Source organism: Limanda limanda, chromosome 18 (assembly GCF_963576545.1).
Source record: "Limanda limanda chromosome 18, fLimLim1.1, whole genome shotgun sequence".
Taxonomy (NCBI): domain Eukaryota; kingdom Metazoa; phylum Chordata; class Actinopteri; order Pleuronectiformes; family Pleuronectidae; genus Limanda; species Limanda limanda.
The window spans coordinates 11,842,091-11,867,483 of NC_083653.1; the positions used below are offsets into that span (position 1 = coordinate 11,842,091).

At 42.1% G+C, this 25,393-nt stretch overlaps 3 protein-coding genes across 9 annotated transcripts in view; 1 reads left to right on the plus strand and 2 right to left on the minus strand.

Annotated features, from left to right (window-relative positions):
- Positions 1 to 1,907: 1,907 nt before the first annotated feature.
- On the plus strand, positions 1,908 to 8,100 carry tbpl1 (TBP-like 1). 3 transcript variants are annotated; one of them, XM_061090991.1, is made up of 8 exons: positions 1,908 to 1,948; positions 2,538 to 2,671; positions 3,432 to 3,680; positions 3,832 to 3,914; positions 4,357 to 4,420; positions 5,138 to 5,241; positions 6,196 to 6,290; positions 6,594 to 8,100. In XM_061090991.1, the coding sequence occupies exons 3-8, from the start codon at positions 3,546 to 3,548 to the stop codon at positions 6,674 to 6,676; spliced, it is 564 nt and encodes a 187-aa protein (XP_060946974.1). In that variant the 5' UTR covers positions 1,908 to 1,948; positions 2,538 to 2,671; positions 3,432 to 3,545; the 3' UTR covers positions 6,677 to 8,100. The 3 variants fall into 3 exon arrangements, with proteins under 3 accessions (XP_060946974.1, XP_060946972.1, XP_060946971.1); XM_061090989.1 differs by having other exon boundaries at positions 1,924 to 1,977; XM_061090988.1 differs by having other exon boundaries at positions 1,932 to 2,018.
- A 1-nt stretch (position 8,101) lies between these two features.
- Positions 8,102 to 18,887, minus strand: slc2a12 (solute carrier family 2 member 12). 2 transcript variants are annotated; one of them, XM_061090987.1, is made up of 6 exons: positions 18,777 to 18,887; positions 16,508 to 16,625; positions 11,783 to 13,078; positions 11,002 to 11,124; positions 9,556 to 9,688; positions 8,102 to 9,442 (listed from the first exon to the last, which is right to left on the minus strand). In XM_061090987.1, the coding sequence occupies exons 2-6, from the start codon at positions 16,599 to 16,601 to the stop codon at positions 9,349 to 9,351; spliced, it is 1,740 nt and encodes a 579-aa protein (XP_060946970.1). In that variant the 5' UTR covers positions 16,602 to 16,625; positions 18,777 to 18,887; the 3' UTR covers positions 8,102 to 9,348. The 2 variants fall into 2 exon arrangements, with proteins under 2 accessions (XP_060946970.1, XP_060946969.1); XM_061090986.1 differs by having other exon boundaries at positions 16,508 to 16,628.
- Positions 18,888 to 22,569: 3,682 nt separating this feature from the next.
- Positions 22,570 to 25,393, minus strand: part of sgk1 (serum/glucocorticoid regulated kinase 1) — a 36,232-nt gene continuing 33,408 nt past the window's right edge. For all 4 annotated transcript variants that reach the window (XM_061091192.1, XM_061091191.1, XM_061091190.1 and 1 more), the window contains 5 exons: positions 25,132 to 25,368; positions 24,924 to 25,019; positions 24,315 to 24,470; positions 24,124 to 24,213; positions 22,570 to 23,982 (listed from right to left, as the gene is read on the minus strand). In XM_061091192.1, the coding sequence (XP_060947175.1) occupies positions 23,815 to 23,982; positions 24,124 to 24,213; positions 24,315 to 24,470; positions 24,924 to 25,019; positions 25,132 to 25,368 (747 nt within the window). In that variant the 3' untranslated portion in view covers positions 22,570 to 23,814. The remainder of the gene's footprint in view (positions 23,983 to 24,123; positions 24,214 to 24,314; positions 24,471 to 24,923; positions 25,020 to 25,131; positions 25,369 to 25,393) is intronic.

Here is a 25,393-nt window from a genome sequence, read left to right on the forward strand (position 1 = left end):
ACAATAACAACAGGGCTGAATCATAAAGAAGCTATTTTTCTGTTTTGCTTGGACGGGGGCCAGGAGGGAGAAGTGTTTTCAGCGGCCCCGACAGAAGAGCTGGTTTACAATGCGCAAATATATATAAGCAAGAAATAAGTCACTGATGTTTCATGCACAGAGAAGTGCGTGAGTGTGTGCGTGCGTAGACTTATACACATCCAAAGCTGTGTTTAGTTTACACAACTTTATCTCATAAAGATTGTATGTCATTCTTATCAGGGACATGCAGCGTTGTGTAAATCCACATCGAGCAGAACAAATCAGATCAACTCAAAAACATGACAAACGGACATAAAGCTGTGATCACTCCATCTAAAGGTCACACTCATCACAGGACGTGGCCGCGACACCTCAGGGCAGCGCTCATTCACTGAATTCATTCATGGGCCACAGTAACGGCTGCAAATTCTCTCATTGATAACACAAACATTCCCCGGCCGCCTCTAAACTTTACTCCTCTCTTCTCTTTGTAAGCCCGTCCAGAATTCCCAGCGGAGCGCTTACTGACCAGATGTGCTCGTTTTCCTTGGAGATGTTACAAATCCAGATAGCGTAGATGTCAATACACCGTAAACATTGAAAGAAGTCACACATTGTTGTGTAGAAATGGTGTTAATATAAGCCTGTTAAGTGTAATATTGGCAGGCAGAGACGACGGCAAAGACGAATTTGTGGACACAGTTTTTGGTTTGAGTCAACGAACACTTTAAGCCTCACTTGGACTTCGATTTGTATCAACTCAAAGTTTATTGTTATCATTGAGTTAAAAAGCCCGTTCAAATAATGCTGAACATTTTTTTATTAGATTTGGCGAGGGTCCAAAAGACGGCAATCTTTACAAGCATTTAATATTTTGCTATCTCTTAGCTGTAACGGATGAATTGCAGGATAATACTTTATCATGAAATCATTGGACATATATTGCTTTATTTATTTTCTCTACAAACCTCTGATGTATTCTCAGAACATCTTAAACCCTGTATCTTTTGGCTGATGTGTTTTGTGTTCTCTATATTCTATATATATCACGATATGACGCCATCTGTAGCTTATGTTGTGTAGTTGTTCTTCTCTTGTTTTGCATTCATCTGAGCAGCGTAAGTGTTCTGATAAAACATTATGCTTTTAAAAATAGTCCCTTAAATCATAGATTTATATATAAAGGCTAGATGTCTCGTTCGACGGAGCCGGACGTCCGCACATGGCGACCATCTTGCTAGGGGGCATCTTTCTCACCCATAACATTGTGTTGGTAGTGGTACATAACCATAACTTGCTCAATTTTCAAACGATTTTTAAATGATCTGGTTTGTTATAAACGTCAGAGATGTAGTTATGACACTGCATACATTATTCATTTTTTTTTTTTTAGAAAATAACATAATAATTCATAAGTATGCCGTGTATGTCGGTTGAAAATTGAGCAAGTTATGGTTATTTACCACTACCAGCAATGTTATGGGTGAGCGAGCTGCCCCCTAGGAAGATGGCCGCAATGTGCGGACGTTCGTCTCCGTTGGCCGGCAACGCAGATGTACGGAAGAGGATTAGGGCCACTGTGGAAAAAATAAGTGAGTTCTGAGTTTAAACTCAGAATTCTGAATTTAAAGTCAGAATTCTGACTTTAAAGTCTTTAAAGTCAGAATTCTGAGAAAAAAGTCCGAATTCTGAGTTTAAACTCAGAACTCACTTATTTTTTCCACAGTGGCCCTAATCCTCTTCCGTACAGACGAGACATCTAGCCTTTATATATAAATCTATGCCTTAAATTCTGTTCGCGTAGTTGTATTTTGAAAGTCGTGCCCGGAAGTTGTCGTCATCCTGAAGTTCACCAGGTCACCCGGCTTTATTGTGAAAGATGAAAGCGGAAGTGCCCCGGCTGTGAGCTGTGTGTGAGGAGGAAGAGGTTTGTCCACAAAGATTCACCGTTAACTGGTTCGTGTTTTGGTTTGGTTTCACTACAATGAGCTGAAGAGGTAGAGAACCCTGTAACGATAACATTTCACACGCACACACCCGGGCAAACACGCACGACTAGCGGGCAACAGCGGAACTAGCTCGCCCTCGGTGTGACGGTAGACTGCTAGTCTGCTAAGCTAGCGAAGCTAACAACTTTTCGTTCATTATTGCTGGGGCACTTTTCTTTGTTGCTAGCTAGCGGGTAGCCTGTCTCCACAACAGCAGCAGTGTTGTGTCGTTGTTTATTGTGTGCTCCCCCTTCGCAGCCGTTTGTTGTCCCCGAATCGGACACAAACACAGAAAGGAAGTTGACTGTGTTGTGCTAAATGAGTTTGTGGTAAATGACTCGCAGACGCCGGGCAACATTAGCTAGCATCATTTCCCCAAACACCTCCATCAGATGCGTTGCTAAGCAGTAAAGCACAGCCCCGGAAGTGGCTAACACATCCCATAATGTAAAGACCTGCATTAGAGAGGGTTTTTTAAAAGGTGATTCTGTGAAATGTTTGAAGCAATTGCTCGTATGTGTCTTTCAGATACACGTGTGATCCGTGTTTTGAGCCTCACGTCCCGAAGCCTCCAGTGAAGCAGAGCCACGGAGGTGGAGAGCCAGATCAACTGGTGCTGCAGGACCCGGCCCATCATTTGTTTACTTTGATGCAGGTTTACTGTAAGTACAGCTGCTCTCACACATGGACTGTCTCTATGTGCAGGTTAACTACACTGTATGTGTAATTCTCAGTGAAAAGACAAATCAAATGATTTTCTATATGATAAATATATTATTGAAATAGGTACTGGGCTACACTAGAGCGGCTGCTGATAGACTGATGTCTAGATCCCCCCAGGTCTCATCACACTCATTTGATCCTTACATTGGCTTCCCATCAAATTCACATTTCATTTTAAGTAAAATGTTTTCCCACATAGAGTTCCACATGGTCGGGCCCCTGCTTCATCCATACAATCAGATTAGGTCACTCAGGTCATTTGACCAGGGCTTACTGGTTGTCCCACGTACCCACTTAAAAAATAAGGTTATCATGCTTTCAAAGTTGTGGCCTCAACACTGTTTTACTGTCATTCTGTTGCATGTTGTTATCCGACTTTTATTGCATGTGTTTATTGTGCATTACTAAATTCTCCTGTTTACATTAAATAAAATGTATTTAGCAATCAAACCACTGACCCTCTGGTTGGACGAACACTGCCCCTCAACCACAGCCGCCTTAATGTGCAGCACGTTGCGACTTTGGTCTTAGAAAGGTGCTATATTTAATAAACTATACTTATTACTAAGTAAATCGCTTATGTTTTCACAGTGCGTGTTTAAAAATACGGACTGACGTTTTTTTTGTCTCAATCTGTCAAGTTGATTCTTTAAAATCCCAAAAATTCTAATCAAGCATGGGCCCTTTCCTTCTTTACAGCCAGTCTTGTCTCCCTGTCCGGCCGTCCATGAAATGGTGGTTATGGTGGAGTTGCTGATGGATGCGTGAGGAGAAAGCCCCTGTGGTATCTTGGCTGCACCACACAACTTCCACATGGATTCCGGCAATGATGACGCACTTGATATCATTATCACTAATGTGGTGGCGACCTTCAGGACCAGGTGTCACCTCAACTTACGCACCATTGCCTTAGAGGGAGTCAATGTCATCTATAAGCCAGAACATGGGGTAAGGAAGCAAAATGCTGCAGTGGAGAGATTGTTCCTGTAAAAACTAGAGAAATGATAAATATATTTCAATGTTTACACCTGCACTGTATTATCAAATCTCTTTTGCTCAGCTTAAAAATCGAAAATGGACCATGTCTTACTGTTTTCAGAAAGTCCTGATGAAGCTTCGTAAGCCCAAGATAACAGCCTCGATTTGGTCGTCAGGGAAATGCATCTGCACTGGAGCAACAAGGTAACACCTACCACACAAAATGCAATGGTTGCCAGAGGTTTGCCATTTCTCTCTGTCTGAGAAGTGTTGGCCGGAGCTCTCTTGACTTGTATTGTTGGTGCAGTTAACGGCGATATTGGCACAGGATGTAGAGAAGTCGCGCACTAATAGAGTTGGTGATTCGATCGCTCAAATATCCAGATCCCCAATCAACTGCCAATAATACAATGACATTATAATTTGCCTTAACATGGATGCAGTGCTGATATTAGAGCTATTGATTACATCTACTGTAATTCAGCCACTCCATATTAGCACAGTGAGGATTTTGTGATGATGTGCTGAAACTAAGATGATTCTAAGTGTTGCAACTTGCTGTTTGTGTGTTTCATTTCTTGCATGTTTAAATTATGTATACAATTCTGAATGTTGATTCTCACTCCTGCTCTCCTCTTTCGGTCAGTGAGGATGATGCAAAGCGTGGTGCTCGCAGGTTAGCGCGCTGTCTCCAGAAACTAGGCTTCAAGGTGAGGATGATCACATCGCTGTTTGTTAACGGCATTAAAATTGTTCTAGAGTTTTTGCACCTGCAAAAGCATAAATACGATGCTAACTAGACAATCTTTTTAACTTTTTAAAGCTGATGCAGAGTTTATTAAAATTACTGTTGAGGTATTGCATTGCAAGAGTTAAATTGGCAACAATCTGAAAGAATAATCGTGAATAATATTTATAATAATTGTTTATTACAATTCACAAAAATCTAAACCCCAAATACCACAATCAGTATTAATGATATACAGTACATTGATTTCTAAATATTTATTTCGAACTTAGGCCCTGTGATCAACTATCTGTCTCATTGTCATAGTAACATACATTCGGTTTTTCAAGATCGTCAGTATTTACAAGGGAACCACTGTGTTAAACATTTTTTACGGAGAACAAAATCCCATTTTTGCTTCATTGAACTCTGTACAGCACTTTGTTTTGCTTTAACTCTCATTTGCTTCAATCCAGTCAAGTCTTATGACTCGCTGTTTAGAAAACAAGCTTGTGACCAAGGCAACCTACAGCTTGCTCTATATTCTATGAGCTATATTCACTAATTCACTTCTTAAGGCTAAATTTAAGAAATCTATGCATCATTAAATCTTAAAAAAATAGAAGAGATCCTTTTTTCATTTTCAATGCTATAAAGTGTGCATCCATATTAAGTGTCAGTGTGTGTTTTGTGTGTTCAGGTGAGGTTTTCGGCCTTCAAAGTCGTGAACGTGCTGGCAGTTTGCTCCATGCCCTTCTCAATCCAGCTCATAGACTTTACGACGAACAACCGCCCCATTGCCAGGTAATACAGTCCCTTCACATCACCACCACCCTTATATGATAGAAATCAAAGGAATCACTATTATCTTCATCAACATTTGTATTCTTATTATCCTGATGTTAGACTGTTAAGAAATCTTAAGATTTAATTGAATGCACTGTGATATCAGTCCAGAATCTCCTGTGCTTCAGGATGTTTACTTAAGTTCAAGTTTGAGTCATGAATTATGATTCAATAAAGTCAAAAAACCGCTCACTGTCATAATTAACTTTCTTTGTCATTAATTTCAGACACCCTCAGTTCATGTCTTTAAGATCTTAGACTTTACTAGTGCTTCCATATTTCCTTGTATAGGCTGACCTCTAGTGGTGAGAACAGTTGACCACTCGTTTAAGTCCAGTTATCTTAGTTTACTCTCTGCTTTTCACAGCAGAGCCGTATCAGAGGCGGGTTGGAAACTCACAGTAGAACAGGCCGTGTTCTAGAAGGAACAGGTCTCTGTCATGTGAGGGAAATATCGCTATACCTCAGCCTTGCACTGTAACTTTACAGTATAAAATCTCATTTGAGCAAACTAATGTCCGATACATCCACTCACATTTTAGAAATGAATAACAATGTATTAGAACTTTCTACTGTACCATAATTTATCAAAGTTGCACGTTTTTCCAGATCATGCATGGTTTTTGGTCACTGAGTAATTTCCTCTTGCTTTGAGTGTAGTGAATGGAAAGATGGTTCAGGTTGAGGGAGAGGGCGAGCAGCTCAGCAGGACTAGTTACCTGCTTTCTCTCCACTGGATGGTGAATCCATGTTGTTGCCCTGATCCACATACTAGTGTAGAAAACAACCTAATTCACTTGTTTATATGACAACAGATTGAATACTGACATGTGACACGTTGTAACCAGAGTTTTTGGTTTCTTTGCTGTACTCATCTATGTGTGTGTGTGTGTGGTTTTTTTTGTGTGGTAGTTATGAACCAGAGCTCCATCCAGCTGCCACATACAGGATTAAACATATCAAGGCTACTATCCAGGTGTTCTCCACTGGCAGCATCACAGTTACAGGTATGACACACAGCTAGCGAGCACACTGGCTTAAAGGATTGATGTCATGCAGTTGTAGATTTTACAGTCTGCTACGCCCCGAGCAGCACTTTGTAAATAACGTAATCCCTCGTGGAATTTTGCCCTAGAGTGAAATAGTTTATAAGTCATAACGTAACCCACCCAAGGTAATTTCTGTTGTTGAGGTTTCTTCCTCTACTGGGATGACCTCGGTGGTTCTTTTTTCTTTATGTGACTTTTCTGCTTTTTAATTGTGCTCAAAACTTGTTCTAATACATTCCCTACCCCCACCCCCCACCCCAGGACCAAATGTGCAGAATGTGGCCACGGCTGTGGAGGAAGTCTATCCACTACTGTTTGAGTGTAAGAAGCCCCTCCGCAAATAAAGGAATTGCATGCCCAACAAGACGGAAGACGAAGTGAAAGAGAAGACAAGACGGAGGAAGCACCTTATCTGTGGAGATTATTTCCTTGATTTTATGACTACACGGCAACAGCCCATCCACAAATGTCTTAAACATAACCGACGGGTCATATTGAATTACCTGGAACCTCAGCAGCCCCACTTGAAATCTTAAACTCTCACAAAAATGTCAGTGTTGTTGTGGATTCCGTGGCTTTTGTGCTTTTTAACAGGCGACATGCAAATGTCTTCCAATCCAGAGACTGCTCCTCTAAAGCTGACTCGCACTGGAGGGTGGTGGAAATATTTTGCTCTCGCTCTTTACTTGCTCTGGGTGCTTCTGCATGGACACAGAAAGACCAACTTTTTAAATGCTTTCGTCTCAACTCTTACCCTATACACAGCAAGACGTCCAATTTACTGCTTTTTCAGGAAGAATCCCGTCCACAATTTATTTGAAGAGGTGTTAACACTAATACAGGACATCACTGTATTATGCACGTTGATGCATGAAGAGAAAACGGCACTTATCACCACGGACTGATGGTGGGTGAGGATGTCCTTTTTAAAGTTGCATATTTCTTCTCACAATGTGTTTTCATCTCTGATTTTAATTGTTTCACACTTCCTGATTTTCTTCCGTCATCGGTTCCCTATTAATGCGTTCTTACTTTACAACTGTGGCGTTGGAGCAGATTGCACACACATGTCGATATTTTAATTTCTTGTCATTTCCCTGTCATTTTTAATATTTAACTGTTCTTTTAAGTTTAGGTTTGGACAATGTACAGAATAAGATTGATGTCCTAAGTGTTGGAAATTGTGAACAGTTTTTTCAACTTGGGAGTGGTTACCGAGGAATAAAGTGGCACTGAGAAAAAAAACTTCCAAAAAAAGATTTGGAAACCGTCGAGAATTGTTCAGGACGCAGGTCAACGTGGAAAGTCATTGTGAAAAAAGCATTTTAATGTGAATGCGTCCGCTCTGGTCTGTCATACAAAGCTGTACAGCAGTTAGAAATGTGACCCGTCTGACCTGTTGTTTAAAAACTGCAACATCGTGTCTGATTACTAACAGTGTTTTAAAGAGGATGTGTTGATATCATTCTGATGCCAAACCTTCCATAGTATATCCTCCTTTTAAATGACAGTGAAACAAAATACTTCTCAGTGGAAACTACGGTCTTTTAACATGGCTGCCGATACTTGTGCTGACATCCATCGAGGTAACATGCGTGTAAATATATAATAATGCGAGTGATGAGAGAGATGTTGTGAAATATCTTCGACATGTTGTTTGAAATATGTGGGATGGTGTCTTTTTGAACCAGTGTCAACCGAGGATTTGTGACACTCGTTCAGAGTTTTGTATTTTGTATAAATTAATAAAGGTTAATAAAAAAACAAACTCTCTCCAAAGTCCTTTAATTGTTATTTTCCCATTTTTCCTTATTGGAGGTTGTATTCACAAGTCTCAACAGAATACTCTTTAAAATGTTTTGTCAACGTGACAGATTTAAATACATCTCGACATTCAAAAGTACAGATTAAAATGTGCATTATTCTTTTCTCGCTGCAAGACATTCAACTTGTTGATTAAATAAGTTTCATTTTGGCATCAATAACAAAAGTTTTCTAGTTTGTGAGGAGTCAACAGTAAACCAGTGGAGCCTGTTGTGTTCATTCATTATCACTAGCTTGTTCCCATGAAATGTAAATGAGACACACAGCTCTTCCTGAGACTAACGTGCACTTCTCACACACCCACGCTACTGTCATTTCAGGTCACTACATCCTGGTACATACATGGTGTGAGCCTAAGGTGGAAAATCCCTTTCAGCATTGAAGTATATTCAAATGGCATAGATGTAATGTAAAGAATAGAAAAACATAATATTTTATATAATTTCACATTCAATCCCTGTAGTTTACTTTTTATTAAGATTATGCCATTGGTAATTTTGTAATTAATTCATAAAATCCCATGTGCAAATATATCTCTTGATTTTTAACAAGCAAGTGTTAACCCTGAACTACTTTTCCATTATTTAACTCCCTACTGTACTGTTTGTGTTATTTACACCATCGTTAATGTTCCTTATCTGAAGCTACTACCTGTATATGACCAAGACATTACAGCTCTTTTTAGAGCTTAAGTTTGGAAAATGTCCAGAAAACAGGAAACTGTCCGGAACAATCAGACGAGGGCTGGCGTCTAGCTAGAACGTGCAGGAGGCGGGACGTGATGTAGAAATTCGAATAGAGAAATCACATGTTTTTATTTACAGCACATCTACACCTGCTTCCGTTTTATTGTCTAAAAGCTCTAAAATCTTGTCTTTCCAAGTTGAAACTGGCATCTTCGACATGTATGGCACTTCTTTTTCATCCTGAGATATTTGTATTCTTCCAGTTTTGCATCTCTTGCAGATTATCCGGACATTTTCCTGCTGTATTCTCACGTGGGATCTCTCGGACACTTTCCAGACATTTAACTGAAAAGTTCCGGAAATATTCGGAGCAACAGACTCGTACACCCCATCTGGAAAATGTCTCTAAAATGTCCGGAGTTCAGTGCATGTCTGAACAGCTCTACTTGAATGTTTGTTTTCCTCAAAGCTCCAGCTCGACTGAGGTCCACAGTTGGTAAAAGGTCTCAGTTGTTTGCCGGCACTTCTGGCGTCGTGGTGCCGCTTATCAGACTCTCCTTAGGCTGGCCCGGCCGAAAGAGGTTCACCTGGAAAGGCTTCCTGACAAGGCAGAGGGAGAAGAGAGAGAGACAAGATAAAAGAGATGGATTTCACAAACTTAGTTCACGAGATAAAAACGACAACAACAAGGTCACGTGAAAGCTGAAGCTCACTTCTTGGCCAGTTCCTTAGATATCTCCTCCAGACTGCGACCTTTGGTTTCAGGCACGCAGAGGATGACAAACACCAGGAGAACGAAGCTCATGGCGGAGTAGAAGAACATCACATTGGGAACACCGATCTTTTCTGCAAAAACAGAAACAAATAACAATGTATTTTTGCTTATAAACTCATATGTGAAAACTTGTTTTGCTTCCTACAACCTACTTTATTTGTGACACACCCAAGACAAAGAAAGAAGACAAATATGACTTGTAAAGGTTCACATTCACTCTCTGGTGCTGCACAAGCTGACAAACCGTCAAATATCCCGTGTTTCAATAGTGACACATTTTTTAAACCACAAATCCCACAGTGTTATGACTCAGATGCACAGTGTGACTGATGTGACTAATCAACCAGGAGCAGAAACATTTGCAGGAGGTTCACCCCTGATAACAGAGCAGTTTCCTGGCAGTTGTCATAAACGTGTTTAGTACGTTCAACTTTCCTTTCACAGGTATTTGCCTGACCTGGATGAAAGATGAAAATACAAAAAATCTGTAGAATGGTTAAAATGTCTACTCATCTGAAATTAAACACACGGCAGAAACACTGGGAATTCAGTCTCCCCCAAACATGCCTGATTGTTTTTAATCAAGATCCAAGAATTATTAATAAATATAAATGAATGTAAAGGTTGTAAAAGCCCTATCACATGATGTTTAAGAATTATTTTTCAAACTCCTGGATTCGCCCCTGTACCGATTCCCACAAAACATGTAGTGGGGGCTTCCTTAAGTCCGGGGCCCACCCCTCCAAAAAATGTTATGGGAATTGGTTGAGTAGCTTTGCGCAATCATGCGAGACAAACTATTGTTACCTCACTGGGGTTGTATGGCTCCTCAACCAGTGCGAGTTTCTATGTACATATTTCTACATACGTTTGTATCAGATTCATATAAGGTCACTGAAAATAAATCACTTTATCCGGAATCTGAGTCCAATTGAGTCAAGTATTTTACATCCAAGAGGCCAAAAACATATTTGTGTCCTTCGACCTTCAACCATCAAATAATATACTAAATTAATCATTGAATCCAAGTGAACTGCAGCAGATTGAATGACATTCCCTAACACAAACACTCTGTGAGGCCACCGTGACATTGACCTTTTGCTACCAAAATCATCATAGTTATTCATTGCGTCCGTTCATTGTTTGTGCCAAATGGGAAAGGATTCCTGGAAGGAGTTCCAAAGATATCGCCGTCACAGGGCAAAACAATGTGCTTGTGAGGTCACTGTGACCTTGACCTTTAACCGTTAACCACCAAGATCTAAAAGGTTCATCCTTTATTAACCAAATTTGAAGAAATCCCCTGAGCCCCTAGCAGGAATGGGACAGACGGACAGCCAGAAAACATAATGCCTCCGGCGCTGAGGCATAACAACCCACGTACCAGTGAAGGTGAGGAAGGTCATGGAGATGAGCAGGTTGGTGGCCCAGTTCACTGCGGACACCACGGACACTGCCCTGCCTCTGACTCCCATCGGGAAGATCTCGCTGAGAACCACGTACACCACTGGAAAAGAAATAACATGAACTATTATACCACCATGTGTGCTTTGCTTTGTATGTGGATTCATAGAGACGTCTGGGGACCTGGAGCATTGTTATTGACAGCCACTGTTGTGCTGTGTACTTAACAACACACGTTTGGGCTAATTCAGCAGACGAATGTTAGCAGGTAAATGAATGTATGTGGATCATGGCTGGACTTCTACATTATCATCATCGTTATTATTATTATTACCTCCGCCATGGAGGTTATGTTTTCACCCCGTTTGTATGTGTATTAGCAGGATTAAGCAAAAACTGCCAAACTATTTCAATGAAATGTTATGGATGGGTGGGGAGTGACCTTAACTTGCATAATAGAACAAGCATTACATTATTAGCAGTAGTACCTCGGTGTGTGTTCAGCAATTACCGTCTTCCCTTGCCACTTCCCTATAGGTTGACAACTGGTAATACGTGTTTGCCAAGTTACTAGGCGCAAGGCAATTGTATTTAATGGCACCTTTCATAGCCCTGCAGTGTAAGAGCTAATCATGCAAACCTTGTTTAGAACACAAGAGGCCTGAGGGCGTCTAACTTTAATGCGTTGTTTGTTACAAATTCCCACTTTGATATCTGTGTGTGCACTGATAGCAGTGTAAGTAAACCGAATGGGTGCTTACTTGGCCCGAGGCTAATGGAGAAAGCTGCCACATACACCAGCAAACTGATCAGTGATGCCCACTTCAGCAAGGGAGACACTTCCACTTCCGTCCCCCCTCCTCCCAGCTTCCCAATCCCATCCTCCTCTCTGTTAGTCCTCTGCGCCTCCTCGCCGCTCCACTGGCCGGGGAGGCTGGTGGAGAAAAACTCAATGTCTTCCAAGTCTGTCAAGGTTCTGTTTAAATCCCACGGGGTGCGCGTCAGGTTTGGTGTCGGGTGGCTTTTACACAGACTGGTGAGGTGAGTGTGGCTTTGCAGCGTCAGTGTCCCGAGCACGGCCAGCGAAATTCCCATCGCGATGGCACCCGCGCACAAAAAGCTCTTGGGTCCCAATCGGTCGACCAGCAGCACAGCGGGGATGGTGGCCACTACTTTGACCACTCCGAACCCTGTGGAGGCCAAGGTGGCTGCAGCGTCACTGTTGAAGCCCACGCTGCGGAGGAGTGGGGACGCGTAGGAGAGGATGTTGGGCTGACCCGTGACCTGCTGGAGGAAAACTAAAGCTACACCCATTAGCAGCCGGGAGCGTAGGTTGGATTTGGAACTGAACAACTCCCAGAAACAGTGTTCTGACTCGGCTTTTAGTCCAGCTTGGATGTCTGTGAGCTCCGTCTCTATGTGTTCCTTAAGCCCGCCCCTCATTCGGACCAGCACTGCCCTGGCCTGCTCCACTTTGCCCTGAGTGACAAGGAAGCGCGGACTGCACGGGAGGAAGAGGAGGGCACATATTTGCAGCAGCGCGGGGGGGATCACTAGTCCAAACGTATACGCCCAGCCATGAGGCAGAGTGGCGAAGGCGTAACAGCAGCTGAATCCCAGCATGACGCCCACAACCAGCATCAGCTCATACAGTGTCACCAGCAGACCCCTCCTCTCACTCGGAGAGATCTCTGCAATATACAGACATGCTGCCGTCCCAGACAGCGCCGTCCCCATGCCGACGATCACCCGGCCTAGTGTGATAGCGACGAGCGAAGGCACGGCGATGACAACAATGGTCCCTGCAACCACCAGGGCGGCGCTCAGCAGCAGGGAGCAGCGGCGGCCGTAGCGATCGAGCACAGGACCTCCGGCCAGGCAGATGAGGAGAGCGCCGAGCAGGTGGGAGCTGACCAGCAGTTCCTGTTCCCGGCAGGAGAGGGAGAGGAGTCCGCGCAGCTGCAGCAGGACCCCGGAGGTCAGGCCCATTTCATAACCCAGCATCAGGCCACTCAAAGAAGCAGCTACAGCTGCTACCACCACCAGCCAGCTGCATCCTGGGGACAGGGACAGAGACACAGAGTCAGAGGACACAACTACAGATATCACCCTCTATAACCCCAACCAAAGAACAGTCTGGTCCCATTGTCCGTCCTCTGGGACTCAAAGAACAAGTTGGAAGGTTTAACACAACTATGTCAACTTTTGTTGTCATATCAGAATTTAAATTTGTGTTTGCTAGAAGGGAAATTTCTATTTTACAGAACAAACAGTAAAGTAAAGATGTCCATTATTGTTAAATTAAAAAAATGTTTTGATCATTTTCTTTATTATTGTAAAGCTCTATATTTGGTTGTATATGTGTTTTTCTTTTTTATTTGGATTAATATATAATAAACTTAATATTTAAACTTTATTGGGCAAATTAAGCATCAATAACATTTATTTGTCAAGAGAATTTGAAAATTTGAACAATTACTTTTTCAGATATTGGTATCAGAACTATTTACTCCCTTATATCAATACAATAAGGTTCTGTATTTCTACTAGAGGCACACAGACGAAGACATTTTTTGCTTTGGCGCCTTAAACTTAACCCCAGGTTTCGTAATTAAAAAGGTAAACTTTTAAATCTAATATTTTGTATAACAATAACACCCGTTACCTTCCTGATCAATCATGTTAACGTGTATGCTGAAGTACGGCTGACTCTATCCTACGACCTCTCTGGAATGGGGTCAACAAGATGATTAATTGTTCCTACTGGTCAAACACATACTGTGTGTTTGTTTACAGCAAGTTGCTTTTTAAAGCAGCTGATAATCTCACATGCAGCTGTTGAAATCAGGGTGAGATAACATGCAGCAGTTAGGGGGGGGGGGGCAGGCCGGAATCGGAATTGGAATCAATCACAGAGCGTCATTGGTTGAAATGGAAGAGTGCCATGTTTGAGCTTGGTGCACCCATGTGTCTTTGGGTTAAAAAGAGTAAAAGAAAAATGTAGTGGACAGGAAAATGGTCAGATTGCTTTAATAAATAATTATAATATTAACAAATATATATTTAAAGAAGTGTATGACATAACGTTTGGCAGGAACACAGCCCCCCCCCTCCCCCCCAGTAGGTTTCCCCCCTCAACCATTAAGTAGTCTTTAAGTGATGACTGTGTGGAATCAGGGCAGAAGTTCACAGGAAAAATGCTAAGGCAATCTTACAAACCATTGTGTGTGTGTGTGTGTGTGTGTGTGTGTGTGTGTGTGTGTGTGTGTGTGTGTGTGTGTGTGTGTGTGTGTGTGTGTGTGTGTGTGTGTGTGTGTGTGTGTGTGTGTGTGTGTGTGTGTGTGTGTGTGTGTGTGTGTGTGTGTGTGTGTGTGTAGGGTCTTGCATGTATCAAAGTGAACTAACAGATATTCATTATCATTAGAGTGAGGCAGATAGAGGATGATAACCGCTGAGCTCATCATAAAGACGCTGATATGAAAAACATTCCCGTAATATTTAAAAGATTATAATGTAAACATACTAAAACACTCAACAGGGATAGGCCGAAGATTCAAATACTTTTTGCAATTGTGCTGATAACAAAGATAGGAACGCCTTTTCCCTTTTGTTCTAATTAAATTATGGCGCGGCACCACACACTCACATACACAGTTTTCTGTCTTGATTGTTGCACTGCACATCCTCAAACTGTCTCTCTCTCCTTTAATGACATTTTCACAAAGTCGTTCGTCAAATGTCAGGTTTCATAATCCTGAAACATTCAAATATGGTGTTTACACCGAAAACCTTAAGAACACCCTCACTTGCTTATTCATGCAAATCAGCAAATCATGTGGTAGCAGTAGTGCCGTGCATAAAACCTTGTACATACAAGCCAGGAGCTTCAGTTAATGCTCACATTGAACATCAGAGGGGGGGGGGGGGGGGGGGTGATTTAGTAATTGTGAAACTACTGATCTCCTTGGATTTACATGCACAGCAGTCTCTAGGTTACTCAGACTGGTGTGGGTCAGCGTGAGCTGGTTGCATAAACTCTGTTGTGCGCTACTTATGCATTTCTCTCAAATGCTAAAGCACATTAACCGACTAACAGTGAGTCCCCACACACAAATTCCAAATCCGGGTTAGATCCCACATTGTACAACCAGTGGGTGTACACAGTATCAAGCATCGTGTGTATTTCTCATTAGCAAATCAACACTTAAACAGAATGTTTGTGTGTGTGTGTGTGTGTGCGTAAGATAACATAAGAAAGGCATTATGTGGTGGTCAATGTATATATAATACATATGGATCAAGGAGAAGCTTGATGAATCAATGGTGATGTGCAATAGGACTTGACCAAATAAATCATTATGTGGTCTGTGTTGATATTGTGTCGGTGACCTCCAACATCCTGGCACAAAAAAGCCTGTATAAACCTGTGAAACAGAAAAATAGAGGGAGAAAGAGAGCCGAGCTAAAATAAATTGAGTGAATCACCCACGTTAAGATAACATAAGAAAGGCATGATGTGGTGGTCAATGTATATATATTATACATATGGCCAAAATAGATAAGGACACGTGTAAAAAATATATTGATTTCATTATGAAACTGGAGCGAGTCCAATGGCTATTTCTGAGCCGCCTGCTTGTTATCAAATCTCTCTGGACCAATAATATTTCAAGGTCTGAACAGTGCTATTGTAAAAAAAAAAAAAAACGGCTCACATTCACACCTACGGGCAATTTGGAGTCTCCACTCAACCTGAGCTGCATGTCTATGGACTGTGGGAGAGAAAAGCCACCTCTGTCAGTGGCGTCTGCAAGATGTGAACAGGAAAACGTTTTAGTGTGAGGTGACATCGTAAACCTAACCATCCGGAAAACACTTCAAGAAGACGGGTTCAAAGTAAGTTATGATTTTACACAGATGACTTGATACTCGGTCATGAGTCAATGTCACATTTTTGGTTTTGTGCCACCCAGGTCAGAGTGACCAGCACACACCCATTAAACATTAACAGCTTTTAGTTCGATCATTAATCAGAACGCGAGAGACTGATTCAAACACCTTATCCAGTTTCAGGAGAAAAGTTTACAGAGTTATCTCTGGATAAACTTTGCTGACTAAAACTCTTTATGCAGTACATGCAGTCCAAGTTCCAGATGGGTGGGTGGTGTACTCAGTAACTTACAGAGATAACTCAAGTTAAATAGATCGCTGGAACAGACTGAAGATTAGCGTTTGACAAACTTATCTTCAGGTTGATCACGTTTTATAGAAGACTCACTAGTTTACGGAAGCTCAGTGGTGGAAGCCAAGGGATACAAAAGCTCTGGGGGTGCCCGTTGAATCCAAATGATATAATCAGAGCCTCCCTCCTCTGACCAAGACATTGAGAAATATGTCAGTTCTAAACAAAACACACACCTAAGACATGTATTCACCTCTGAAAAAGCATGAAGTTATTTTCTGACAGAAGAAATGTACGTGTGTACCTGGGCCTCTGGGTGGAGCCAGTTTCTGGGTCTCCGAGGTGGAGCTGCCTGGGAGGTAAGAGGTAATGTTCCTGGTCTCAGTGTCGAGGTCCATTGTCACCCACCACTAGCAGTAGCCCTGCTACAGACACACACAGACACACTGCACTGAGAAACAAACATTTTGTCATATGAGACCCGAGCTGGATTCAGCATCATTCTCGAACGAGGACATTTTCCAGTTTTTTGGGGATGTCTACTGTGGAAATCAACATCTTATCTTAATATTATTATCCAACAGAACAAGTTTCAGCTCCACCTTGTGTCACATGCTTGGTCAGTACCTCAGAGTACAAGCACGTCCTGGGGGAAGGGTGTGCTGTTCAATTTTGGAATCAGAAAATCAAGCCTAATTTCTCTCACCCAAGAGTTCACAGATTTTTTTTTGCTTTCTAAGTGTCAGTTTGTGCAGGAAAAAAGGTGAAAGACAAATAATAGTTTGAACCTCTTGGCCGTTCAGACTTCACCTTTACCGGGTTGTTCTTTTTAAAATGACAAATTAAAAAATGCGATCAAACCGGGTTGTGTTCCCCATCATCAAGAAAGTACATCCAATTGTGTTGCCACACGCAGTATAGATTCTTATTATAGGTGTGTCCCGAAATTTTTAATAGGATTCCCAAAGTTTCCACACTCCCTTAACAGAAGAGTTAACCGGAGTCCTACCCAAATGTCTGCTGGGATTGTCTCCATAACCCTTAAGAGATCAGCAGTAGAACTGATAAAAGGATTTACATTTAAGACATGTCTTAACATAAAAATGTATTTACAAATATTGTTGTAAATCTGGCAACAAAAAAACTTCGGTTAGCGTTGATGAAATGTGGTGAAACGCACAACTTTACAAAAGGTGCCCCATAAAAGCAACGGATGCCTTTTGGAGGCCCTGGACTGCAGACAAGCCTCCAAATGAAAGCAGCTCATAAATACCAGCTCACAAAGGACACTACTTGCAGCTCGTTCTGTAACACTGAGACGTCGAGTGAATTTCGAAATTCTTTCCAAGGTGGTGGTTTGGGAGTGTTTACTACTGATCCTGTACTCAACTGCTCAGCTTTTGATTTTTTAAACTTTCCTGTTTGGCGTATTGCCTCCACCAGCCCTGATCGTTCGCTTGTTGGTCTGTTGCTTTGTTCGATTGTCAGCAGGATTACGCAAACACCACTGAACAGATTCCCCGGGCACAGATCCGGACTAAAGGGAGGATAAGGAAATTATTCGGTCTGGAACATTTAACCAATAATTAATCATGCACCTTGCTGAAAATACGGAATATTTATATATTTATGAGTGTGTGTAATTTGGTGCGGACCCAGATAAAAAACTGGTTTATTTGTTTGCTTGTTTTTCTGTTGGTTAGGTGGATTACGCAAAAACTATTTGAGTGTGTGTAATTTGGTGCGGATCCAGATAAAAAACTGGTTTATTTGTTTGCTTGTTTTTCTGTTGGTTAGGAGGATTACGCAAAAACTACTGGACAGATGCCCACAAACTTGGAAGGAGGTTATGGTGTGGGTCGGTGGAGAAGCCATTACATTCTGGTGCGGATCCAGATCAGGGGGTGGATTCAAGAAATAGTTTTCAACATTTGTTGATTACACAGAATTATCGAGGGATCTTGTTTTTTCAGGCCTGTTTGGGGGACTGAAACGTATGAGTGTGTGCAATCTAGTGCAAATAAAAATCCAAATCTTGTGAATTCAAATTTGATTTTAGATCTTCTTTCTTTTTTTTTTTTAAATCAACCCATCATTCTTCCACATTGTTGACTATAATTTCCTAATCTGTGTTCTTTCTACGAGGCTTTATTGAATGTAATGGTTTGGCCTGTGTGGCCCTGGGGTTCCCTCTGCTGAGAGTCAGTCTGGGTTTGTTGCATGTGTTCTGGAGGCTGAACCCCAACAGTCCACCCATTGTCCTGCACCTGCAGTGGCATCTCATTGGTTGTTCCTCCACCACAGAGTGGAGGAACTACTTTTTCAGATGTTTTAAAGTCCCCTGCTCAACTTAAAAAAGAGTTGCAGGGTGATTTTCCTGGAGGCCAGAAACCACAGACCCCCTGAACCGAAGGAGACAAAACACAAACACAACGACTTTCAAAGCAAAGGCCACAACACTGACTTGCAGGTTTGGGCTTGTCCACTATTTTACGTGCAAATGACGCGTGTGTCGCTGCGTTAAAAGCCCGGATCACCGTGGCTATAAGAAGCAGGAGACACTCGGTTCCTACCTGGCAGCCCTGCCTTGGTTCTGCTGCAGGATCAGGCCGGGGTCGGTGGCTCCATTCGGTCCAACTCCTGCTCTGCTCCCGGACTCTGGTGACGCTTGTCTCGGTGCAGACATCCAGCTTGTTTTGGTTAGACCACACGCTTAGGCCCCGCCCACGTCTGCTCACACCACCAATAGGCACCGCGCCTTGGCTTTCACTTGTCCCAACACGGAATCCCATTGGCCCAGACCTGCCTGTCTTGTATTACCTGGGAGGAAAGGCATTTATAAAGAAGTAGTCAAGTTCCTATGTCTTCATTAGGCTCCATTAATAGTTTATAATGAGCACATGTCAACCTTTAGCGTCCAGCTGCAGGGACACCAACTCACTGGAGTCAACAGGCATTGGCACACACACCTGTATCAACAGCCTGGTGTCACTACTTCTGCCTGTGAAAACAAATGGAGGAGCCCCCCCCCACTGGCTCAGCTGACCTTGCTGGTTCTGGGACAGATGCAGGCCCGAGCTGTCACACCTAACCCCCGCCGCTGCGCACAGGACCGAACAGCCCCTGTGGAGCTGCCGAGATGTTTGTGCTCCACACGTCCACATCTGTTCTGTCTCGACCTATAGAACCAAAGTTTTGGGCCTATGTTGAACCACTGTCATTTGAGCTTCAGGTTTACGAAAGGCGTGTGTGTCTGTGTGTGTGTGTGTGTTTGTGTGTTACGCAATGACTCAGTAACAGATAACTCCTATGTGGACTACTCGTCAGGAAACCAGACTTTCCCATGTCAGCAAGTCTTCACCCAGACAAATCGCTCTTTGGAAAGTCACCACTTATCTTATCTGCTGTTATTAATGCTCTGGTTTAATGCCTAAGCACCACTTTTTTTTTTTACAGTGTTGCAAGATCTAGATGACCCAAGCTTTCAAAGCTGCTTCGCCTTGTTTCCTTTGTGATAAAAATGAATCTTCACATGAGCAGCATGAGAGACACAAATCAAGTTTATTAAGTTTAATAATTTTAAACCCATTTTATAGTACTTTGAAATGAAATGAAAATAAATGATATTTAGTATGTAGGTAGTCAGAGAGGTCCTGAACACAGGCATATCAGTCTCTCCCTGAGCTTATTGAGGAAAGTGATTTTATAGTACTTTGAAATATCCAAAAATGATATATTCCACAGTTGAAATGTTGAACTTTACATTGAAAAATCTCCAAATCTATACAGTAAATATGTTTGATATTCAGTATGTAGATAGTAAGAGAGGTCCTGAACACAGGCATATCAGTCTCTCTCTGAACTTATTGAGCAAAGTGTTTTTATAGTACTTTGAAATATCCAGACATTATATATTCCACATTGAAAATGTTGGACTTTACTTTGAAAACTCTCCTATTCTATACAGTAAAAATGTTGTTTAATATTCAGTATGTAGGTAGTCAGAGAGGTCCTGAACACAGGCATATCAGTCTCTCTCTGAACTTATTGAGCAAAGTGACTTTATAGTACTTTGAAGTATCCAGAAATAAGCTACTTGAAGCTAAAAATGTGTGACTTTTATTTTGTAAAATCTCATAATTGATACTGTCAAAATGCTATTCATAAAAATGACACAGGTAAGACTATATACATATGACAACTTCCATCACAATCAGGAGAGGTTTCTCCTCAACAGCCACATCCAGACACATTTCCTTCTTGTTCACCTTTGATCAAAATACTATAACATAGTTGTATGAATTAAACAAATGCTCCATCCAAACATTTTTCACCAGCGCTGAACACTTCATACATGAGGGTCAAACTTCACTGACCCTAACCCTCAGACTATGTACCCTCCAAATGTCTGTTTCCTACGGTTTCAATTGAAGTCTTGAAACCTTAAAAAACGATGGTTTTCTTAAATACATCATCGTTGTAACCGTCGTTCACATAAAACACAGACTGTGAGATGTATGGATTGACATCAGGCCAGTGCATAATTGCCCACTCCTGACCTCTAGTGGCTGGACTTGATATCACACGCTGACTATTGGGTGTTTTAATTTACCCATTACTTAAAGGTTCAGTGTGTAGATCCAAGTGCTAACAAGGACGTCATCTGACGGCTGGGAGTCCCAGGTAATAAACTTGTGAGGCTGTAGGAGCTGAGAGGCTGCACCCGCCCAACACTTGGAGATGTGTGACCTAAGGTGTGAATTGTAATGAAACTTCCTGTGAATGGAAGTCAGGACTGTGTTTTATGGATCTGATAGCTGGTGTCTTAAAGGGATACTTTTATTCAAAATGACAATTCAGTCATTATCCACTCCCCACTATGCCGATGGAGGGACGGGTGAAGTGTTTGAGACCACAAAACCCTTTTAGAGTCTCAGGAGTAAACAGTGTTGCAGCCAAAACCGATACAATAAGCCCCGACATTTAGGCAAATTCCACTCTGAGTCATTAGACCATATCTTAAGTCTCCTTCACTCCACTTGTGGTTGGTTCAGCCATATTTCTGATTCAATATGATTCAGTTTCTTTCCCCTCATGTCAGATGGTTTGAGGCTGTAATAAAATAAAAAGTGTCAATGACGTTGGTCTGTTTTCATGTGTTTAAAGGTTAAATCATCCGTCTGCATCTCAACTCAGGCCATCAAAATGCTGTCCAGGCCATAAACACATTCATGTTGATCACTTCAGTGCCTGGCCAGCAGATGACAGTGTATGACTGTGGCTGCTGAGCAGATCTGTAAACATCCTGCAGCAAGTTCTCAGCCCAAAGACCTTATAAAGTACAGGAGATATCATTACAGTAGAATAGTCCGCTGATGATATTCAAAAAGATGATGATTATTATTGTTAATATTAAGATAAATCTAAACAAATTAAATTAAGTTGTTATTTTTCTAAGAAAATAAACAATAAGAAAGATGACAAGAGTAAAAACTACTGTGACAGTTTTAATTTGTCGTTTAAATAATAGCAGTGCCTCATGATCGGTGGAGGGCAGTGATTAGAAGAGTCTGTCATCGCATGTTTGGCTCTGTGTAGTATACTATCATTATAAAAAGGGAAATGGCCTCTTGAAAAGCTTTTGTGGAACAATCTTGAAAAAACGTATTTTGCCCCAATTTAAGTTAAAAAAAATGTTGGCCAATATTTTGAATTTACAATCAACTTTTTAGAGCAACAGTTTTAAACTGTTGAGTCCATTGAGTTAAATCTTGCTCACACTCCTTTTTTATAATGTGAATCCTCATGGGACAGGAAGTTAGAGGTCAGAGGTCACGTACACAACAAACCACTGTTTCTGGCAAACAGTCAGGATTCACAGACACTATTAACCCAGAACAAAACCTTGAACTTCAGCATCAGAACACCAAGCTGCTCTAATCTTATACTGAGGACATGTATCTTTTATAATATATATATTCTGCATCAAAAAAACTATGCTCCATTAGTGCAATGTAAAGCTTCTCTACTGAAGGTGGTTGCCTCATTTTTTTTCAACCAAAATTTTCCATTCACACACTTCGGACGTCACAATCGTTGTGCAAGTCTGCTGACGTATGGAACCGACTAAAGTCCACTCTCCTCTGATGTAGGAAGTTTAGCAGGGGTCAGTAGCTCGAGCCTCTTCCAACCAGGACTGGTAAATATTTGATGTGCTTATTTTCACTGGTAGATTTCCACTAGGTAATGTAAAATGACCAGCATTCTTAAAAATAAAAGCATAAATAAAAATAACATAAGTTAAAATAACAATAACAAATAAAAAAAGTTAAATAGAAATATAAGTAATCACTTCTTAAGGTGTAATAAAGTTAAACTTTTATTGCAAACCAAACATGGTCACTTAAATTTTGGACAATTTTACAATTTACAGTACATTTAACATGAATTGTTACATATATATATATATTTAAGCATACCTTTAGTCGTCTTTTGTTCAATATACATTAAAACTAGTACACAGAACTCCAAATATACAAACAAACTTAAATACCATCAAACTGCATTACAGCAATATTAACATGGAATGTTCGGTTTCAATGTGCGCCGGCCTGTCTGCATGCCGCCATTACATTGTTGTGAGGTGGATGGAAGACTCCGTGAGGGGGACACAGTTGGCAAGCAGAACTACGCAAACACGTTACTCGCTTTCTCACCTAGCAGCAGTGCTCTCTCGCTCTTTATCAGCATTATCCTCGTTGTTTCTATGTGCAAACTAAGACATGAAACCTCCGTCGAGTTCCTACGTCTCACGTGTTTAAAAAGACAGAACGGGTGCGAGTGAAATTTTAGTGCTACGTCGTCGTTCCTCTCCGGTGACGTTATAAGGTTGGACACTGACAAAACCTGTAAAGATGTGAGTTCTGATGGTGAGAAGAAAAATAAAGGCACCTCTGAGAAAATAAAAATGTCCCCATCTGTAACATTCAGCTGAAAAGGACTCCCTTTTTCTATCACCCAGACAGGAAATTAGAAGAAACCAAAGCACCAAAATGAATGTCATCTCAGAGCTACGCGTTCAGACTCAACAGGTATTAATTTTCAGAGCCGGTGCAGTGCAGCCCAGCTTTTAAGAAAAGAGGGTGGGGTGTGCTTGTCAGTTGAGACTTCAGGGTTGAGGAAAGGGGAGGGGGGGGCTTTTAAGCTGCCTGAGCTATGTGCAAAGGACCTCCACTATCAGATTAAAGACAGACAATCGAAAAACTGAAGAGGGATGTTGGTGTCTGTCCGAGGCAGAAGGAGGAAGAATTTGTGCATCGGTAAATCGTGGTAAAAATGGAGGATTACAACCCCAGTGAGTCATTTGAGCTACAGGGATCCTCCTGTAGCAAGTCATCTCAAAATGCATTCAAGAGTTGGAGAGATTATGGTAAGAACACATGTATACATTTCATTTTGTAGATGCAGAGCTGTTGCAGGGGTTGGTTTAAAAACATCCATCACCATGACGTTGAGGAAAAGTCGGGTGGGGTCAAGATGCAGGTCCGTGGACGCAGTTCATGCCCGGTAAATCTAAAACTGGTGTCTTTTTGATTGTCTTGTGTTTAAATCCTATAGGTAGGAGTCCATAGAGGGGGCGTAGGAGAAGCCCACGAAGGCATCTGTCGCCTCTTTGATGCTGGCCGTGACGAGTGCGCTGTCCGGGGAGCAGCCGATGGAGTTGGGCACCGGCTCGTCTGTGAACTCGGGGTCAAAGTGCCGCAAGTCGTTGGGCCCCGTCTGTGGAGAGGAAGGCGAGAGGGGACACGTGTCAAATAACAAGACATCACTGTTTTAATTCACAATATGGATGCACCAAATACTGAGGGCTGCGACAAGAAAAAGTTATCTGCTGTCATCGACACAAAAAAAGGAACGTACCACGTTGGGGTTGAAGGGAGGAGTGATCTTCTTGGCATTGAGTTCGTCCCAGCTGATGGGAGAGAAGAATACGTGGTTCTTGATTTCGATCTGGAAAAGACAAATCACAAGCGATTAAATGATGAGTTTCAACAGGGAAAAATAAGTGAATAAAGCACATGGATTCACACACATAACCGCACAACACTTACAAAGTCGTCTGTGCAGCCCAGCCTCTTGGTGCGGTCCTTCTGCAGAAGGCCCTCCAGCAAGTGTCTGGCCGCGTTGGAGATGTTGGGTTTCAGCTGCAGCGGCTTGTTCAGGATGTTGTCGTACATCTCTGCTGTGTTGCGGCTGTAGAACGGAGGCTGAGAGGGGACAAGAGGAAGTGATTGTGATCAGTCAAACAACAAAGACAGAGGAATCCACGTGATGATCACTGATTGTGTCTCTATTTGAACTTCTGTTCTGCTCTTCCACGCGCTACATGCCTTTGTCCATGTGTTCATCCGTCACACAGGGATGTAATTGACTAGTCATGCGTGTCTGTGCACGTGCTTCGGTGTTATTTGGAGGTTTTTACTCTCAGATCAAAACTTGCATGCATGGCTAAACCAGGAATGAATCTAGGTTTTCCACAGTTTACAATATCATGCATTTGTAATATTCATAACACGATTCAAAGATTTTAATTCTTTCAAATGCACACGAATGCAAGGTAAAACAGGCAAGGAGCCTCGTGAAATTTGGGGAAGAATAAACTGAGGGTGAGGCGTAATTTGAATCTAAAATTATGTAGCGAAACATTGAATGTTACTCACCAGGCCGTAGAGCATCTCGTAGAGAACAGCTCCTAAACACCACCAGTCCACTGTCCTGTCGTACGGCTGCTTGTGAAGCACCTCAGGAGCTAAATACTGCGGATGAGGAATAGACAGGGGGAAGTGGTAAGAACTACTGAATCTTACAGAGTGACGTCCAAACACAGAAACCACAGGAGGTCAGCAAGGCCGGAGATCTCATCCTCACCTCTGGCGTACCGCAGAAGGTCGACGTGGTCCCGTTGGGCTCGATGTTCTCCTTGCACAGGCCGAAATCTGTGAGGATGATGTGTCCCTGCGAGTCCAGCAGGATGTTCTCCGGCTTCAGGTCCCTGTAGACGATGTTGAGCGAGTGGAGGTAGCCCAGGGCGCTGGCGATCTCCGCAGAGTAGAACCTGGCTCTGGGCTCCAGGAAGAAACGCTCTCTCTGTAGATGGTAGAACAACTGCAGGGAAGAGAAACATAACAGG